We start from the raw sequence: 21,885 nt of genomic DNA on the forward strand, positions 1-21,885 counted from the left end.
AGTGTGTGTTTTGAGCTTTCAACATTTGCAAATATATTGATAATTATCCAATGAAATATGATTATCAATCTGTTATTAAACCTACAATAATAGGAGTAGGGATGTAGTATAATTTATTTCTCAGCCAGTCATTCAAGTGTATCCATGGTAACCATTCCAGGAAATTGTATCCATGGTAACCAGATATCTACTTCAAGTATCCGTATGTAACCACACTAGGGTGCTGCTCATTCTACGCCTGTTTACAGGTGTATTTGCCATTGTAGTTGTGCAATATCCTGAATACATAGACTGACAGAAGAAGATTGTCAAGTGGAAGTTTGTCCTCACAGTGTTTTGGTTTTCATCAGTGCATTTAATTATAGAATTTGGACTCATCATTGCCGACATCCAAGCTTAAAGGATCTAATAGAGGATAGACTTCTGTTTTCATCACTTTTAATTAATAACTGCTTGCCAAACATTTAAATAATGAAAGATAATAATATTAATAGCACACATACTTGTATTGCTTATAAATATTATGTATCTTTTGTTTAGAAAAGAAACATCACTTTTAAAGAAGAGTTTCTACATACTTGTTGAAATGAACCTTTTTTTTTAAACAGACAACAGTTTCCCATTTTGAATTCTACTTCAATAAATATTTGAAGGAACACAATGTTTTACCGATGTAGATTATTACTTACCTGTAATGTACTATTTGCTGTGTAACTACTTTTAGGTGAAATGTTTCCCTTATATTATTGTATGGGGATCTTACCTCAGATGAAATGCTATTGATGTAGATAGACTAGTTGTTATGGTTTGAAGAAGGAAACATGTTGTTTCTGTTGGTGCTTCGTTTGTTTCTTAAATTATTAATTACAGGAACCACAACTTTCTGTGGTTTTGCCAAAGGCACTGATGGTTTCATACAAATTTTATCCAAGTTAGATGCTAATGAAAATAACTAATTTTATTATGGCTGGTGAATGCTGTATTTTGAATATGAATATAAGAAACGACCGTTTTCTTTAAAAAGCAAGTTCGTTTGTTTTTGATCTTTTCGAGAACTTGAAATTTTGAAGGAGACCTGCCAAGAGCCATGGGAATTCGGGGCTAATTCGAAGCATGGAAAAATTAGAAATTAGATGTCATAAATACTAAAATGAAAGCGATAAATGTAACATTGGTTTCTACAATTTGCATGGCAACACATACCAGGCCATTTATATTGGTACCACGTTTTTGAATATCAGGAAAGATGACTTGGCTTTTGATGACTTGGCTCATAAATGTTTTCCTAAACCCCAGGGTCAGAAAGGAAGAAAAAAGAACATTTGAGACAAAAAGTATGTGATGAAGTCATCTCAATACATGTTAAGTGGGGTGATACAGAAATTAAATTAAAGATTGTGTTTTTTTACTTTAACAGTTACTTCCCTACTTTGAAGTTTTTTTCAGTAATAAAGTACAAGTTAACAGACTTGATTTTTTTTTTATGGGAAGAAAGACACAATTTAAAAAACAATTTGTAATATAAAAATTTGAGTTAGTGGATCTGTGAACTAAATCTTGCATTATAGGGATTTATTTAAGAGCTAGTAACCTAAAATGTCTAGTCAGTATGTTGTTTGTGTGTATTATCTTCAAAACCAGTGTTGGATAATCAGCAGTCACCGTCTCGGATATTTGATTTATTAGTGACCATTCTCGACAGTCCACAGATTTCTTAGAGTCTTCGTAGTGGTTTGGGTTTTATATCTTTATAAGAAGGTTTGAGTGTCCTACCTTTTTGAGTATTACAAGTTTGTTATGTCCAGGGTTCGACACATGTGCTTGTTCAAGAAAGAATAATGCCAATCACATTGATAATGACCAGTAGTTTAAGATAAAAAATATGAACGGTCAGTCACTCTATTTTCAATCACACTCTTTTTTTTAACAAAATGTTAAACGGGAATAATTTAATAATTAAGTGTGAGAAATTGGAGAAATTGTTATGAGCTTGGGGGGCGGTCGGGTAGCCTAGTGGTTAAAGCGTTCGCTCGTCACGCCGAAGACCCGGGTTCGATTCCCGACAAGTCCATTTCTGGTGTCCCCTGCCGTGATATTGCTGGAATATTGCTAAAAGCGGCGTAAAACCATACTCACTCACTAAATGTTATGAGCTTGGCTTGTGTTTGGCAGATGGCTGATGTCATACGTGTGGAAAAGTCTTGGGCAGAAATTGTTGAAAAAATATTTGTCAAAACGTGCGTAATTTTTTCTAGTTTTCTGGCCATATTTTTGGGTGGGACCAGTAAACTGTTCCGTGGGACTGGTTTTGTTACAAATGGCTGAATCAAGATATCAACAAATATGTGAAAACTTCACATAATAAAATATTGATATCCAGAACTAAGCTTCCCCACTTTAAGAAAAATTTGTGCTTACACACAAATCAGTTTTATTATCAGCACGATTAGAAATGGTGCCTTTTGCTGAGGATATTGCAAGGGTAAATTACAATCTTGTTTCTATTTCTTTGCATTCATAAGACCTTTGTCACAGATATTTTGTAATAATTAAATAATTATGTTTGCGGGTAAGAAATATGCCCAGATCAAGCTTTATTTTTTAAAACTCTTTTTGTATCATGGAAAGTCATCGGTATACTGTATGGTGTCTCGCCTTAAATTACAGCCAAGCTTACTGCTTTATGCCCCTATGCATCCGAGATGTCCTGATTTGGTGATTGTGTATCAAGTATGTAGCATCTTAGTGTCAGCTGTTAATGTATCCCTTCCTGGCTTGACTGTAATAATTGACTGTAATTGACTGTCACTTGGCAATGTACAGAATCTTGTTCTCAGTATATATGATATCTGCAAACAATAAAATGTTAAATAATGAATGTTTGTTTTGTATATTTGTTGTTTATCACCACAGCATTATTGAAGGTATATGACTATGGCAGATGTGGCATTGTTATTCTGGAATAAAGACTTCTAAATCAGCAGTGGATCAGCTGAATCAAGGCAGTCTGTGTTCAACTCTGGAGCAGGTAAACCAGTGGTTGCCTCAACTCAACACAATACTATCTAGGTCTTCAAATTGTTTTTGTTTCTTTGTTGTTTAATGCAAACGAATTAAACAGACCTGACCACCGGTTTGGTCACAACAGATGGCCAGTATAGATTGTTGGGAACAATTTTTAACCTGGAATCGCTATATGGTTCCCTCCAAAGTGTTGTCCATAAGGATCCAAGAAATATGTAGAGAGAGTCTGTGAATATTGTTTAAAACTGCACTCAGCAATATTCAAGCTATATGACGGTGGTCTGTGAAAAGAGTCTGAATCAGACAATCCAGTGATTGACATCATGAGCATCAAACTTAGCAGCTGGGATACGATGAAATGCATCAACCAAGTCAGTGAGCATGACCACCTGATCCCATTAGTCGCCTCTTATGACAAGCACAGTCGCCTTTTACAGCAAGCATGGGTTGCTAAAGACGTATTCTACCCTGGATCTTGTGTCTATTCCAGCTATGCAGAGGCATGCGAAATAATCAAGTCAACAAGGGCTTAAAAGCATGAACAATGAATACCAACACGGTTCGATGACATGCAATAAAGTCACAGATCCTGACCACCTGATCCCCATGTTGGTCTGGTCCCCCAAGAAGCAGGACCTACTTGGGATCTACTGTGACATGACTCATCGTAGGGTGACAGTCAGGGTCTGATTATTTGGTTAAGTTTGTTGTTTAACGCCGCACTCAGCAATATTCCCGCTATATATATACCGGACAATCCAGTGATTAATATCCTGAGCAATCCACGCAACTGGGATTGATGACATGCATCAACCAAGTCAGCGAGCCTGACCACCCGATCCTGTTAGTCGCCTTTTACGACAAGCATAGTCACTTTTTACGACAAGCATAGTCACCTTTTACGGCAAGCATAGTCACCTTTTACGACAAGCATAGTCACCTTTTACGGCAAGCAAAGTCACCTTTTACGACAAGCATAGTCACCTTTTACGGCAAGCATAGTCACCTTTTACGACAAGCAAAGTCACCTTTTACGACAAGCATAGTCACCTTTTACGGCAAGCATGTGTTGCTGAAGACCTATTCTACCCCAGAATCTTCACGGGTCCAGTCAGGGTCTGACCACAATGGGTAAACATCCACAACGGCTCTCAGCAGAAACACTATTTCATCCTCATTGTGTTGGCCAGCCAATTTATTCAAGTTAAGCAAGACAACATATACATCTTGAAATAAACAACAAAGGTTTACAAAAATAAGTAAGATGTATTTCTTCTTTGCAGAATATTCAATTTTATCATCCGAAACTGGCTCCCACAGGAGATATCGCTTGGGTGAGATCAAGCGATATCTATACTGTAGATATCGCTGCAATGAAATTGCATCACAATGCTTTGCAGACTATTGTGACATCATTGGTTACCATGACGTCACAATCAAATGACATCACTAATGGATCTGCTACTGAAGCTGTTATTAGTACTTTTTACACTTAAGACACTGCTTATTACTTTCTACAAACTGAAAAAGTTGGAAGAATGATGTTGGATGATAAATAAAATCTCACCCTCGTGTCTTTTGATATCAAATATATCAACACTCGTTGATAAAAGTGGAAAAAAACCTCGGCAAGCCTCGGAGTTTTCCCACTTTTATCAACTCGTGTTGATATATTTGATATCAAAAGACACTCGGGTGAGATTCTCTATATGTAACCCAGTCCAGTGACAACGTATGAATGAGGTACATGTGAACATGGAAACTTCTCAAATCAACATGGGGTAACGGTGCAATATTCTGATACAATTAATTGGCAGTGTTGCATCCAGGAATTTGAGAAATACCAGCAGAAATCAAATCCTGAATTCTGAAACTGGAACTTGGCCGCGCAAAATGTTCTTAAGCTGCAACATCTTATCTTAAAGCTATACCCTGTATTGCTATATGTCATTCCAATACAAATCCATGACCATTTACAGCCACCTGTGAAGTTATGGCTGCGAGGCAAACTCCGACTTCTGAGGCATTCTACACCTCTTGTTACAAGTAGCATAATGCTGAAGTCATGATCACTGACCACAACATGTCAACAACGATCAGTTTCAACGAATATATAATACAAAGGAACAATTTCACTACAGGAACAGACACTCTTTGAAATTGGTGAAATTGTTCTTTGGTACTATTTTCTCAAAGGCAATTATTCCCATGGAACAATTTTTACTATGACAATCTTTCCAAGGTACATTTACATTGGCAATATTTGTTCCGGATAGAACCAATTCCATGTGGACCTGATCATCTCTGACACAGATAATCTTCGACATGTACACATACATACATCAACAGTGACACAGTTTGGAAGAACTGACAGGTTATTATGCAAACACACTAACTTGAAAAATGTACTTTTTTGGCCTAGGAATATAATTCTTACAGATAAGCTTTTTGTAAATTGTTCAGCTTAAATTTTTCCTTTTTTTATTTAATCCTGTTGGATTTAAATATGGTTAGTTTTTATTTATTTATTTATTTATTTAAATTATTTATTTAAATTATTTATTTATTTATTTATTTATTTATTCATTTCAAATCAAACTGCACCCCAAAAAGTAATTTTATTTTCTTGATATTTGGCATAGTACCAATAATCTTTAAAACTAGAAATAAATTGATCTAGACTTTACATGACAAAAAACGTCTCTGACACTATAACGTATACACTGCATAATATATTTATTTAATTAATGGCTGGAACACAGGAATCATTCAATGTGGATTTGTTTGACAACTGGAGTATTACATATATATGATATGAAAACAATATCATAAATCCTGTCTGATTAACTAAACTTAATTTTCATTCCCCGACAGTAATACTTGCTCAAAGATTAATACTATCTAGGGATTCAGGAAAACCTTTTAAAACACATATTAGGGGTGCCACATTATTGCAAGCCTCAAAACGTTTCTATAAAAAAAACTACCCGGTACTCCACTTGAACTGGACCAAAGAAACTGTTCATACACTGTATACTGTATTGAGACATGTCGCCACACTTGAGTCTTGAGACAACACGTATCATAATAATTAATTAATACCTTAAGTACCTTAATACTTGAGTGACATTCTCTATGTACATGATGTACCATGTGGCCCAGCTGACAAACTCTGACATCAACCAGTTTGTGTTTTACCCACATGACTGGTTTAATAGGCTCATTCTTATTGTTTTATGCAATCAGATTTAGCATTTTGTCTCTTGACATGCTGCAAGTTAACAATAAGTAGTTATCATGCCAAGTTATTACAAAATGTAAATGATAGCTTCTAAAAAACGAAAAGAATTAAAACATTTATCACCATATGGGTAGCTCTACTGTGTAACATACCGTCAGGTTAAATTTGTCGTGTTACTATGAATTGTGGCTGCCCTGGTATGACTCGTGTGGTATGAAACAGTATCATATCCTCCCAAAATCAACATCAGTTTACACCACATACTCATGATAATCTGGCACACATAACATGATTTATGATACCTCCATGTCAGAATGATGAGATCTGATTGGTCCACGTGATCTTGATAAAATACTGTGTAACCCACCTTGGAGGGTAATAAATTTCTCAGCGGGGAATAAATCTCTTATACCCTGCCACGAGCAATGCAGGCTGCACATGGATTTTTGAGAGGTAGAATTAATACCTTATACCCAGTTTCAATGCAAAGAACTGCACGCTTCCCACCCCCCGAGCGTGACACAGCACAAGATAACCTCAGCAAATGCTCAGCTCAATCAAACAGCTGTTTTCTATCAATCAATTTTGAATTTGTGTTAATTCTTTTGCAATGTCACATTTAAACATGTCAGTAGGAGGTATAAATGCGGGAAGCATAAAATCCCATGTACCCTGAGTGATCCTGCTACAACCTAGAATATTATGACCAAACATAAAAGGAATTTAACAATATTTTCTGTACTGACACCGAGAATGAAAATTGGTAAACGAGGCAACATCAAACACTGAATAACCGTGACGACATTTTGTGACAATCTTAATCATGATAATGACAAAAATTATGATAATAAGTAATAACCTGATATTGAATTATATCAAATCAACTGATGCCATAGTTTGTTTGTTTGCTTAACGCTCCACTCAGCAATATTCCAGCTATATGACGTTGGTCTGTAAATAAATGAGTGATTGACATCATGAGCATCATTCCAGGCAACTGGGATACGATGACATGCATCAACCAAGTCAGCGAGTCTGACCACCCGATCCCGTTAGTCGCCTCTTGCGACAAGTATAGCATGGTGAGAGTGCTTGTCTGAATATGGGAACATCCATTTGATTTTTCCCCAGCTGTCTTGTTATTAACTGACCACCATCAAACGCTTTTCACTTTGATTATCAACACACATAATATGACGTTGGGTATTTTCCACAAAACAACCTATTAATTTTTTTCTCTACTGCCAACAAACTATTCATTTGGGCATATTTCTGAACAAAGTATTCATATAAAAACTCTTCCATCCATTATTCTAGCGGTTTCCAAGAAAGTGTATCCCATTTAGGGTTCAGTCCACCATGTCCAAATACAAAGCAAGGGCCATAACTCTGTACAATATTAATTATGATGGCTGGGTTTCGAACTTGATCTGGATAGGTATCCCATAATGCTGTATGAAAAATATTATCCTAGTGTTTCTGAGAAGACTTGACCCCATTTTGACACTGTGCACCATGTTAAAAAAATCAAACAAGGGCCATAACAATGAAAAAAACAATGATGGGTTTCTCACTACATCAACATATTTATCTCTTAATGATGTATGGAAAATTCCATCCTTGTTTCCACAGCGATGTCTGAAAAGAGTTGTCCCCATTAAAGTCAATGGACAGAAGGACGGAGGTCTAACCGATATCCGCGTCCTACTCCGTGGCAGGGGATAAAACTGTTTCATGTAACTGCTACAAGTTTGACAAGCTTATCCAATACAAAAAATGACTTAATGTATATTTAAGCTTGACGAAAAAATATCCGTGAACAAAATATTGTCAACAGGCAGACCAATCAAGAGAGCCATAATTCTGAAACCAACATCAGTTCAAGGACATTTCCGTAAAATCTATGGGAAGACTATGCATCAAAGACCATTTTCAGTTTTTAGGTGAGAACTTTAAACGTATTTTAAGACAATTTAAAAGTAAACATTTATTTCTAGATTGATCTGGATCTTAACCAACATTAAGACTCTGAAATGAAAAGAATTTTGTAATTAAATGTCTCTTAATATATAATATAAATGATCCCAGAGAATCTCCTTGTCTTTCTGAAACTGAGGAAATCCAGACCGATGTACAGTAGACTTGCATGGGAGTTTACAGATATGTTTGTGTCAGGACCTTAGGGTTTTACCTTCACTTGTTATCTCCATCCATTCTACACTGAGGTCTGAAAGTGAGATTACCGTATTTGACGTAATAAACGCCCAGGGTGCTCTCAAAATTAGAAATAGGGGGCTCTTATTAGAATATAATTTTGGTGAAAAAAAAAGCAGAGTTGAAAGACTGCAAATTTTGTGGTTTATGCTGACAGCCTGAAATGATATAAAAGAAGAATCTGTGTGTATTATACACGATACCCGGTAGATATATTTTCGAGAATTTAACTGCCTATAATTAAGGGTGCATATAACACACGAGGGCGTATTATACACGAATAAATAAGTCTTGTGTACATTGATCAATTGGAAAGGGTGCTAATTGGGATTGTTCACTAGCCAAAATATTAGCAAATATCGCCATGGGCGCTTATTAGAGCGGGGTGCTTATTACGACGAATACGGTAATCTGAATCATTAAACTTGAGTTCGCAGACATGTTAAGGTGTTGCATAGTGATCCCTCGCTACAATACCTTTGGGGTCCAAATAATTGATGAGCATTATAGACCAACAGCTGTTTAACCGAGGTTGAGTCGTTGGGGTTGATGAACAACACAACAGTACATGATCTGCCTGCCTAACAGGATTTACGCTGCACATTTCGGAATTTGAAAAAAAAGATTAGAATAGTAGTTATTTATGATTTGAGTGTGATGTGCCTTAAAAAAAACCCACATCATATTCATATTTGTATTAACAACCTGATTCAAACTTAGGCTTAAAAAAATAAAAGAATTGCTTTTCAGGCAATGATTTTTGAAAATATATAGTGGGCGGTGTTTTTTTTCTTTTTTGCTTGTTCAAACTAGTATGTAACCAAATAAACAGTTGTGTACCATCAACCTGGGAAAGGGCCTCCCTACATGAACAAGCATACAAACTCCTATTGCCGCCATGACCATAATGCAAGATGTGCAGTAAAAAAGTGTGCATATGTAAAGGGAAGTAATTGTGAGCTATATTGGATGACATTGTTTTTAAGTATTAGGATTTTTTGATTTTTTGAAAATGGAAATAAAAATGAAACAAGCTGCAGAGTTTATGATGATGCAGGCGGTGCCTGAGAACCAAGACTATTATTTTTTTAGCCCAAAGTGGGACTGCCAATTGAGTGAATGTGGGGTTAACAGTATTTGAGTCCCATCATGGTGTTTCAGTCTGATGTGGGAGGAATGTGACGCAAATCTCAGACATTTAAAAGTTCAATGAAACCTAGAGCACAGGAACTCAAGATCATAGGTCTCTTGCATGTCTAAGGGACATGGCCCATCCCCCCGCCACCCTTACCCCTGACTGCCAACCCCCTTCAATGATGACCATTTCAATATCTCTCCCCCATTATCAATACTACTAGAGCTGACCACCCTGTAAATGGATGGCTGCCTTTGCCCTCTCCAGTTTTGTCACTATAATTTTCCCATATATATCCTGTTTTTTCATAATTAGTCATCAGATTATCAACAATATTTTTTCTCAAATCCTTGTATATAGACGCAGCCAAATTTTGGTAAGGTCCTCTACTTCTGGAATAAAAGTCTAAGGCGCCAAGGGCTAAGTAGTTCATGTTAATCCAGATGGCGCCCCTCCAGTATGGAGGATCATGTTCAGTATTGTATCGGTTGTACAGTTTTGCACTCTGTGACAGTGACCGTAAACCATAGTCCGTCCACAGCAGGGATGGATTTTTGAGATCGTTGAGAATCTTGTACAGTTTGGGTGAATCGGGTTCCACGATTTTTAAAAGAAAAGGAAACAGACTGACATATCCGAAAATGTTGACGAACTGGTTTTTCGGTTCCTCCTGAGTGACCCGTATTTTGTCTTGGTTCATTGGTGGAGGCCGTTGGCCAGGTTGGAGATTTAACTGAGGCTTTGGTCGTTCCAACTTGACCCGGTCGGTATGAAGACCATAATCACTGTACTGCTGACCTTGTTCGGACCAATGGAGCTTGTCCAGGAGGTCATTGTCAGTCAACAGTTTGTGAGTGCGGTCATATTCTTCCCAATCTTTGGCCAATGAGCGTGCAATATCGGCCATAACACCTGAAGCTAGAGCAAGCCAACATCGTAGATCCACATGCCGCTCATCATCAGTTGGGTGAGAGGATCGTGGGTAGTCATCAAGACCAGAGGTCAAGGTCAGGGGATTGAGTTGCTTAACAGCAGTTGCATCTCTCCCCCGCCAGCGATAAGATGAAGGATCTTTTCCAACTTGACTTGAGTTGTACCACGAGTACCAGGCCTTTAATCGTGGATAGAGGGCGCTGAGGAATGTTCTGTCTTTGAGTGTGTTGCTCTTGATCATGTCTTTGATAAGCCGCTGAAGAGGCAGGAAAAATGTTGGCGGATTTGCATTTTTGTTTCTTTGTACAACAAATTCTCCTGGAACCTTTGCCCGAGCCTCGACTCCAAGAATCTGCTCACGAGGAATCCAGCCCTCAACATTCATGGTATCAAGCCAATGAGCAATGATGTCTTTGGAGATGGAGGGATCCCATTGGCTGATGAGGAGGTTGTGAAAGCCTTCATCCCACAGAAACCCTCTTGGAAAGAATGGTCGTGAAGGGACTCCGGTGTACAGAGGGGTTTGCCAATATTCAACAGGTTCTTCGTTGTAAATCGACTGAACAAGTGACGATCCATAGAAATAACCAATGCTGCCTACCATGTTACTAAGAGCTGCTTTTGCGAAGTTAATCTCATTGACAGAGTACCCTCTCTCTTTGAGGGGAAATGTTTTCAAGAAACGTTCATTGAAGGTACTCACATGGTTTTGCAAGGCATTTTCAAACACATTCCCAGCCAAAGTGTCACGTCTGTTGGTGACACTGCCAGACTCAAAGACAACCTCCATCTCAAATGGGAGAGTTGCAGTGACCTGGTGCACAACAAAGTTAGTGGGTTGGTCACTTGGGATGGCTCGACCATTTAGTACAAAATATGGCAGAGTCCTCTTCTTGTCCCAAGCATCCACAGCCATAGAGGCCATGAGGACGTCCTTCAGCTTGTCCAGTTGAGGGGAGTGGCTGATCAGATGGCTGTTTCTGGCCCCTGTTGCCGTGTTCTTGGGGAACTTCAGCTCAAAATGACCAAGCTCCTCTGAGTATCCCTTGATTGATGAGAGGCGCTTCTTGGTCAGTTGTGGCTCAAGTTGACCTTGGCCGTCCAGGGCCATGTAGAACATCAGAGATACTGTTGCAGGTTTGTTTGGGTTCTGGAAGTAGAAAAGATGCAGTATGTAATTTTTTCCTCAGAAACAATCTGTTATACAGATACAAAAAGGGTACAAAAGGAAAACGGGCATCAATTAGATTTTTTATGTTTAACATTAACGTAAACAGAAATTAAGGTGAGGTGAAATGGGGTTTGACGTCACGTCCAAGATTACTGCACTGATATAGCAACTGTGTTTCTGTGTGTGTGTGTGCGTGCGTGTGCGTGTGCGTGTGTGCATGCGCACGCGCGCCCACTGATATACCATGCTGCAGTTTAACATGAATACCCAATTCAGACACAGTATTCTGACTCCAAGCTGACAAGTCCTTGTTTTACCCCTAAATGCCGAGCACCAGACAGGGTAACAACAAGTACCATCTTTATCGTCTTTTGATATGACGCGGCCGGGGATTGAACCCCGGACCTTCAGCTCTCCGGGCGACGCTCTACCACTAGACCATGGAGGCGGTACAGAAATTAAGGTGTTTTAATGATTATTGTTTTAGCTATTAATGACAATTTTTTAATTGTTTGATATGATAAAATAAACATAATTTGAGAATCCTTAAACAAACTTAAAAGCTGTTAAAATATAATAATTCCTCCTACAACCAACATTGGAGAGAGTTATGTTATTACTACATAGAAGTGTGACTCTCTGACAATCACAGTGTTTATTCGAACACAACTTCTTTTATCATGCTTATCACACTGTGGATAGGATCCATAATCAGCAAAGTGTGAATGGTTCAATATGTGTTGCTTTTTAACATAATATACACACACAAAGCATTTGTTCAAGCAGCAGTTGAAACTAACACTTTTAGTCTACTAGTCCTTATCATGATAACATATAGCAAAACCTTTAAAAATGGCAAATTTCTATTAGTCCTTAAGATACCTTAACTATTGGGCAGTTTGGCAAGGACTATAGGACTAGTGCCAATTTCTAATGCTGTCAAGACCTCAGAAGCGAGGTCAAATGTATGACAAACACCAAACAGGGACCCACTAGGCACTATACATGCTATAAGCCATAAAGAGGCTGAGCATGTATTGTCAGGAAGTGGTATACAAATTTCATTATATTTCAAGGCATTTCACTAACGCAAAAAAACATACTTTCTCCAACAGGCATTTATCTAAGATTCTAAACTAAGTAGCTCTTGGTAGGCAAATTGAGAAAATAATCAATATTTTGTTCAAAATTGAGATTAAAAATTGAGTTTACAAGGTCTGTAAATTCCGAGGTATTTTGAAATTGTAATGATGTAAAAATAAGCATTAAAGCCTCTTCCTGGTTATCATGGTTATTGGTCCTGTCGTCAGTGATATACAGTTACCTCTACAAAGATATAACAAGTTATATTAACATGAATAGGGAAATGTCTAATTCCATTTTAGGAGTTTTTACTGAGATTTGCTCAAAACCTATGCATCGAATATCAGCCTCTGAGCTGGTCTAGATAAACCCTGGTCCAAAAACATTAACAGTTATTGAGCTGAGTGACAGTTGCTTAATATTGTAGTCAACAGTATTCCAGCTATACCATGGGGGCCTATAAATATTCAAGTCTGGACCTGGCAAACCAGTGACTGAAAGCATGAGCCACAATCACTCCATTTGGGCAGGTTGACATGCAAACAGGCATGCCATACAGCCAGATCAGCCAATCCCCTTGCCAGTCTGCTCTAGTGACATGTATAAGGTACTGGAGACCTATCTTGACCTTGAACCCCCCCAAGGGGAAATTGTAAAGACACGGCTGCTTACATATGGAACTGCTTTGACTCTGGCTGACCAGTCCCCTCCATGCTGACCTCCAGGTCGCTTCACAAACTGAGTCCTCAGCATGTACGTGGAATCATGGATGTCCTGTGAACCAAAGTTGACGCCATCATGCAGCATCCAGCCATAGCGCTGTAGCCTGTCACCCTGGTCACACCAATGACGTAACGGTGGCGGCATCTGCCCAGTGAACTGAGTCAGCCACATCAGACCTGCAAGTAATAGATATGCATTCTTGTGTATCCTTTTATTTATATCAAAATTTCATTCAGAAACTATTTAAATCCCTTATGACTAAAAACATTAGATAAAAATAACGAAAATATTAGTTAATAAACAGCCGTGAAAGTATTGTCAGATATGTGGTGTGCTATTCTTCGACAGAATCCCCATTCCCCTAACATCCAAAAGGAGCCCAATACAGTGCTTAATTTCCTGGAGCTGAAGCAATCTAATTATCCCAAACTTGAGTTGGGACTCGTTTTGTAATTTATTCTCCAGAGTCTGTTGGGGTCTCTTGTGAAACACAGAACTTTAAGAGACATAATACAGTAGAAATGGGGAGAAAAAGGGTTTCATACCAACTACAGGGGATGCTTTGCTCCTCGTCTTCATCCCGAAATACATGTGCGATCTGTAAGTCCCCCAAAATCTATCGGGGTTTTCAGCAGCACTGGAACTATTATCTGCCAGTATTGTCGGTGATTGCAGTGGCGTTTTCACTGCTGACTTCAGTGACGTCTGATACCGCATATATGCAATAACTAGCACCACGCCGGCGGCCACAGCAGATATTGCCAATTTGGTCAAGAGGCCCCCTGGGCTTTTAGAAGATTTTTGAGACGGTCTGCTGTAAGATTTGGACGGTCCTGGGCCGTCACGTGGTCGGCTCCGACGCCTGACTTCCTTAGACATCGTTGACAATTATGTAATAGATGATTAATGCATAGACATTTGGAAATGCATCGTATTTACACACAAACACAGCAACGTGGACACCGACGCCATAAACCGGAAGTAGCAGACCACAGATAACCAAATTACGTTTGTCGTAAAATCACTCGTTCAACCTATCTTTTATTGTGCAGAATAAATATCCGATCAAACCTAAAATAACAATCAAATCCCATCGAAGACCGAAATAAATCATAACGCCCAAGTAATGATTACGACATCACTAATTAATCAAAGCGCTCGTAAAATATAATACTTTCACAGCCGATACATTTTTCGATGTCAACAGCCACTGTAAATTATTTCTAAATTCTTTTATAGTAACATTCTGAACATTTCGGAATTTTCATATGTTTATTTCAACCTTCTTGTTACAATTTCAACAACACAGACTGTTGAAATATAACAAAAACACGCAAGCTTATCTTGACACCGTGAGAACTCACCAGATTTCAAGGTACTGATAAACTATTAATTTGGTTCTGAAGGCAAATCACGTCTGATTTAACTTGGAACAAATCATGAAGACCGTTGTTGCTCTCCTATTTGTGGTTTTTGTGTCGTATGTGCAAGGTAAACTGTCAGTTTTATGTTGAGAAAAAAGAGAGAACTGTTTCTGTTCATAACCTATATCAAAGAGTATTTACTACTTATCATTATGTATTTAGTGACGAAATACTAGAATAATCTGAAAATTTAAATCAATACTTCACCGCTTGGTCAGTGAATTTTATTTCAACTCGAAAATAGATAATAAAACTCTCGCATGAGAATTAATTCCTATCTACTTTCTGTCTGCCCCCCTCCTCCTCCCCCCCCCCCCCCCCCCATCTCTCTCTCTCTCCATCCAACCATCCAAATAGATAGATAGATAGATAGATAGATAGATAGATAGATAGATAGACTGTTTTGATTTATACCTTAAATCCACTGTTTTGGATTGTAAATTTTACATTATATCAGACAAGACAATCCAGTGATTGACATCATGAGCATCGATGACATACATCAGCCAAGTCAGCGAGCCTGACTACCCGATCCTGTTAGTCGCCTCTTACGACGAGCAAATTAAAAAATTAAAGGTTGCTGTGTTCTAACCACAAGAGTGGGTTACGAGACATGCACCGTTTCTGCCCCATGGTCACGACGTGATATATACTGCATGGTTATATTAATATTTTCATATTTGTATATTCCTAAATGATAATTTCGTTTATTAGACATTTGGGGGATGTTTCAGCTATATTCTTTTTAACAACCCAGGGGCACCGGTGGACAACGGGAGCTCAGTCCAGTGTGAGTACAGACGTACATAATGTCGACAAGGTAGTATCACCAGCACAACAAAACACCAATTATATATCTTAGATAAAATGGCACTTTGTTAACATGGAACAGAGAGTTGTTCCTTACTTACGTGTATGTTGAAAACGACACCATCTACATATGTACATGCATGTTTCGCCAATATGCATGAAACCCGTGAAGATCCGAATTAGAATAGGTCTTCAGCAACTCATGCTTGCCGTAAGAGGCGACTAACGGGATCGGGTGGTCAGGCTCGCTGACTTGGTTGATGCATGTCATCATATCCCAGCTGTGTGGATAGATGCTTATTATATAAATAACTGGACTGTCTGGTCCAGACTCGATTCTTTACAGACCGCTGTCATATAGCTGTCTGGGTTACGACAATCTTGGGTTGCTGAAGACCTATTCTAACCGGATCTCCACTTACTGTAGGCTAGTTAGTTCAAGACACATATTTCTTTTTACGAAAATTTTTATACTCTGGGTGATTTTATCCTTAACTTCAAATTTTCATTTCAGTATGATGTTCTTGTACTTGTAGCTAGATTTATCGACTGCATCCCACTCGCATGCTTCGTCAGCCCGTGCATGACGGCCACGTGTCTTGGTCACCCCGGTGCCACGTGCAGGTATATGTTCAGCTGTATCAACTCTGTATTTAACTTCTTTGTAGATTAGTCAGCGAGTAAGTGAATGTCACTTCATGCTACTGTCAGTAGTCATGACTCAACCATATCTTCAAACTTTGTGTACCTACCTGACCAAACGAACTCGTCTTCGGCGTTACCAGGGAACCTTTAACCTATAGGCCACGCCGCCATGCAATTGGGGTGTCTCCAAAATGACATTGCTGCAAGTTCGCCCACCCTCTTACTCAACTACCAACTCATTCACTCACACACCTACCCACCAAGGGGGCGTGGCTGCCACAATTCGCTGAGGCGCGCCCCATAGCCGTGACATGATCGTGGGTTCGAATCCCAGATACTCTCCGGTTAGTATCTGTGCGCACATTACCCATGGTTGACGGTTTCACCAAACGGCCTGTATGATTGGAGTTTGCTATCATATTTAAACCTGATACTCCATGATATACTTTTTGCAGAGTTAAGTCAGGCTCACTCGCTCACACGAAACGTGCCATTTAGTATCTAACGATATATCAAAGCACCGGTTAACTGTAATAAATGCTGACAAATGTGAAATTCGTGTCTATGTTACCTTGCCGAAACGGTGTTCAAAATTTAATTGATTTGTAATAACATGAACGTGTAAACAATAGATTGCAACACACATTCTTATATTTCTCTTTCTCCCAGAAATAATGCCTGATGCGACCATAAATCTGCACTCACTCATTTTTCTTCCAGACAAGGATGTGGATGCACAGCTGAATGGCACGATTCAACCGGAGCCCTTGTCATTTGTTGATAGCGGTCACTATACAACGTGTATATGCTGTATAGATATATACACACCAATAAACCATGAACGGGCCGACATAGTCTGTGTGTTACTTTTGTTTGTTTGTTGATTAACACCACTCAGCAATATTATGGCTCTGTGATCTGTAAATAATCGAATCTGGATCAAGCAAGCTGGTGCTTGACATCATGAGCATCGATCTACGCAACTGAGATGCGATGTCATGCATCAACCAAGTCAGGAAGTCTGACCACCGGATCCGTAAGTCACCTCTTACAAGAACCGGTTGCTGAAGACCAATTGTAACCCGGATGTTCAATGTGCTAAATATATTGGAAAGAAACGTTAGGTGAATGTGTGAAGAAAAACAAACTATTCATCAGTTGGCCTCAATTCAAGCTAACACCGGTCAGAAGAACATGTCACGCATATCTATTATAGTCCTGGGTTAGCTGTTATCTGTAGATCTACTAAAACGTGGTGGAAGGCCTTGCACTATGTTCAAGCTTTATGTCATCGTCTTAACCTTATCCCTCTTGTTGGTGATAAATGGTAAGAAGATTTCTAAGTTTATCGGAAATGATAGAAATATATATACCTATATGTATTAATTGGCAAACGTCTGTTGATTCGGTTCTTTGCTTCAGTGTAACCTATCTGAAATGCTCAAATCACAGTGCCTACTTCTTACATTGATTCTTAAATGGTACTTTTCTTTCGTATTTTTCAGGATCCCCAGTCGAACAGGAAAAGCGGATGCTATTAATATACAGACCCAAGCGTATGATTCATTTTTATAACATTTTATACAGAAGTGTGAGATACATATGCCTAGTACTGATATATATATGCAATGTTATCTCGTCAGATGTCGCACACTCTGCTCCTGTATGAAAACATACACTGATGTAATCATACATAACATGCGTAAAGTTTGTTCTTTACGCCGCGCGCAACAATATTACAGCTGTATGATACCAGCCTGTAAATAATGAGTCTGGACCTGACGATCCAGTAACTGGTATTGTAAGGAACGGTCCACGCTGTCGGGGTACGATGACACACAATCAATCAAGTCACCAAGCATGACCCCACGGGTCCATGTATAGCCTCTTATGGCCAGCGTAAGTTGTTAAAAAAGGGGGGCGGTCGGGTAGCCTGGTGGTTAAATCGTTCGCTCGTCACGCCGAAGACCCGGGTTCGATTCCCGACATGGGTACAATGTGTGAGGCCCATTTCTGGTGTCTCCCGCCGTGATATTGCTGGAATATTGCTAAAAGCGGCGTAAAACCATACTCAGTGTTAAAAAAGGTGACTCTCTCTCTCTCTCTCTCTCTCTCTCTCCCCTCTCTCTCTCTCCAAACTGAGTGTCTCTGACCTCTTGTGTTTCAGAGTGCACGAACAACCCGTGCTTCCAAGATCCGTGTAATTATTCCAAGTGCCCCTCCCATCCGGAAGCTACGTGCCAGTATGTATATGTTATATCACTGCGTGGCAACACGTAATGAGTTACCAAGGTTCATAATCGGAACGAAACAGGGATTCGAACCCACGACTACTGAATCCTGGCACGGCTAAGAGGCGCAATTCTGCATAACAACTTGCTACTCTCGAGCCCACCGTGCCACTGGTACCTCAAAACTGCTAACGTACCTTAAAAAATGCCAAAACTAATCATGTTACTTCTGTTTGTGTGTACGCCGTATCATCCGGAAAATGTGTCATCGCCTATATTAATAATATAAACTGAGGGGCAAAAGAAAGTATACCGAGTTTTTTTTTATGTAAATGAAAAGTGAAAGAACTGTTGTTTAATTTTATTGTATACATTTAACCATCACTCATTCATGCAACAGTTTTTTGAAAATTAATCTGTGTCTGGGTAATGTTGGGTAAAAATAAATTGGTTCAATGAAGCCTGGGGTATGAAATTTATTTGCTGCTACATGTACCTACCATGTTTGAAATGTTACAAAAAAGCAAATTTATTGATTTTCAAATATAAGATGTCTAAGAGTTGTGTATTATGCGAACAACGTTGTTGTTTTTTTATTTTAAAAAAATCAAATTACATTTTTTTTAAATAAAACAATATAGAAATATTCATTCAATGCTGATAAAGTGCCAGTACAGTTCAGAGTTTAAAAATAATATCCCTGACTTAAGATATTTTCAGTTGACAATCAAACATACCATCAAATAAACTGAAATGTATAGTTTCTTTTGCTCCTCAGTTTATAAACTTATACCAATAACGGTAATGCACAGCATGGAAGGGATTGAACGTTATGTTGCAAATCGATAGAGTATTGTCCCATCGCTCTTGTCGAATGTCTATTGAAAGACACGTTTATTGTTGTACATACACTGTACCTGTTATTGTCCTCAGCTTCGACTGCAATTGCAACGCTTTCTTCCTCGACCAGAGCGGAGTGCCGGTTTACTGCGAGACTCTCTCAATCGGATAAAGTAGAATGTATTTCTTCAATAAAAGTTAGCTTTCCCCTCGTTATGTCTTACCTCTTTTAGTACACACGGATAGTTTATAACACTGCATGTGGCCTCTCGAGGGCTCAATCGCAGGACGTTGACCAACTAAACTTTCATTAATCCCCTTCTGGGACGACGTCGTTCGATTGTTTGTCGGAATCAGTCATGCACAAGTCCTGTTTATACCGGTTTAAGTGAGGGGGTCATCGCCTTTAAAAAGAGTAAATATTTAACTACCAAATTCGATGTTTCATTACAAAAGAAGCACAAAAAAACATTATTATCTAAGTGTCACGCGTTTTTCAGCGGATCAAATACTTGATCTTTTAAGTAGTTAAGTACAATGCAAGGTCATGAATACACAATGCCATTAAGAAAGTGGTCATATTTAACCTATGTTATATTTGGGATAACACTTTCTTAGTAAAGTACAGATTCTCGTACTTTATTGGGTTGAGTCCCGTCCGGGATTCGAGTGAGTGAGTGAGTGAGTGAGTATGGTTTTACACCGCTTTTAGCAATATTCCAGCAATATCACGGCGGGGGACACCAGAAATTGGCTTCACACATTGTACCCATGTCAGGAATCGAACCCGGGTCTTCGGCGTGGCGAGCCAACGCTTTAACCACTAGGCTACCCGACCGCCCCGCGCCAGAGATTAGATAACCGAGTGAGTGAGGGAGTGATTTAGGTTTAACAGTATTCCAGTTATATCACGGCGTGTCACCTTAATATTGGAGGAAGGCCCGATGTGATGTTGGTCTTAGATGCTTACCACGGGTCTGGTGCTGACATACCAAGAAACATAATCGGGATGGACCGGGATTTGAAACCACGACCATAGATTTTTTTGTTTTGGCGTACCCAATGGACTCAACTGTGCACAATGGGATGTCCTTAGCGGTAGCGAGAACTTGTATCCGAATTAAATGAGATTGAGGTTATCTAGGCATGTGATTAATCCTGTTTTGTTTATTTAAAGCAGTAATTGTTTATTGTTAAGCAAGTTTATCTATGCAGCCGTTTATTATCCAGCTACTCGCCGACTCGTTTCGCATCAAAACACGGGGCTATGTACTCGCGGGCAGATGACCGCGGAGTACGCTGATCACCGTGTCGGATTAACGAGACTGATTAATGAGTGATTTCAGCAATTCAGCAATTTCAGCACTCGGTTCCTGCATCAAGACAAGGGGTCCTGTGACCTACGTTACGAGGTGAAACGCAAGGATTAAACCCAGAAATCGTGAAATCAGTAAATCACAAGATCAATGAAGTTAAATTGAAACACGTAGTTTTATAAGTTTAAAATCCCAAAATGCAAAATAATGGGCCAAATAAGTGGCAGCACCAGTAAGTAACACGTCGAGTGTCTTGTAACATGTGTCCGTTCTGAATCAGTAATAGTGTTGGAAGCTGGCGGGAGTTCGGAGTTTTCAGATAGGTACCCTCTCCGAACATGTAGGTAGATTACACGTAGTCAAATCGTAAAGGCATCGAATCGCCCTCATTTCGCTCTTATAAAGGTACAGCCAGTCTTCTAGAAACTGTCACGAAACCTCAAGAACGACCAAGCTTGAAGTGTGTATTTACAAAAACTAGGGGTGGTAACTCTAATCACACTTAACACTTTTAGTAGCGCTTCAGTCATTTGCTGCCTCTACTTCCTCATACTTCCCCGCGACTGTGTAAGCATCGGTTGTGTTTAGCGCCTGGGTATAAATTATCCTACGTAAGTTAGACAGCTGGTTACATCTTAAACACACCCGCGAAGATCCGGTTCAGAATAGGTCTTCAGCAACCCATTCTTGCAGTAAAATACGACTATGTTTGTCGTAAGAGGCGGCTAACGGGATCGGGTGGTCAGGGTCTCTGACCTGTTTGATGCATGTCATCGTATCCCAATTGTGTGGATCGATGCTCATGATTTCAATCACTGGATTGTCTGGTCCAGACTCCATTATTTACAAACCGCCGTCACAAAGCTGGAATATTGCTGAGTGCGGCGTTAAACAACAAACAAACTAATACATCTTAATTAGCATACCACTAAAACAAACTAACGAGCAGGGCTGTAACTAGGCTTCTTACGGGCATACAAACCTACAAATTATCAGGGCCATCGGAACCGCTCATAAATCTCCAACATCACCATCACCATCATCATCAAAGCCAAAAAACGTAGACTATCGTAAGAGAACGGGGTATGTGTCTGT

At 39.2% G+C, this 21,885-nt stretch overlaps 1 protein-coding gene across 1 annotated transcript; it reads right to left on the reverse strand.

Annotated features, from left to right (window-relative positions):
• Nucleotides 1-9,764: 9,764 nt before the first annotated feature.
• Nucleotides 9,765-14,488, reverse strand: LOC139452602 (mannosyl-oligosaccharide glucosidase-like). The gene is made up of 3 exons (XM_071234131.1): nucleotides 14,070-14,488; nucleotides 13,474-13,700; nucleotides 9,765-11,697 (listed from the first exon to the last, which is right to left on the reverse strand). Exons 1-3 carry the CDS (start codon nucleotides 14,401-14,403, stop codon nucleotides 9,805-9,807), a joined length of 2,454 nt encoding a protein of 817 aa, XP_071090232.1. The 5' UTR covers nucleotides 14,404-14,488; the 3' UTR covers nucleotides 9,765-9,804.
• Nucleotides 14,489-21,885: the final 7,397 nt, after the last annotated feature.

This window comes from Haliotis cracherodii, unplaced genomic scaffold, assembly GCF_022045235.1.
Source record: "Haliotis cracherodii isolate W230 unplaced genomic scaffold, xgHalCrac1.p SCAF_9, whole genome shotgun sequence".
Lineage (NCBI taxonomy): Eukaryota > Metazoa > Mollusca > Gastropoda > Lepetellida > Haliotidae > Haliotis > Haliotis cracherodii.

Excerpts from the sequence above, each read along its gene's own strand:
- LOC139452602 (XM_071234131.1), bottom strand. The coding sequence starts at position 14,403 with ATGTCTAAGGAAGTCAGGCGTCGGAGCCGACCACGTGACGGCCCAGGA. Across the intron at positions 13,701-14,069 it reads CAAAGCATCCCCTGTAGTTG|GTCTGATGTGGCTGACTCAG; the intron begins GTATGAAACCCT and ends TATTACTTGCAG. Across the intron at positions 11,698-13,473 it reads GAGTCAAAGCAGTTCCATAT|AACCCAAACAAACCTGCAAC; the intron begins GTAAGCAGCCGT and ends TTCTACTTCCAG.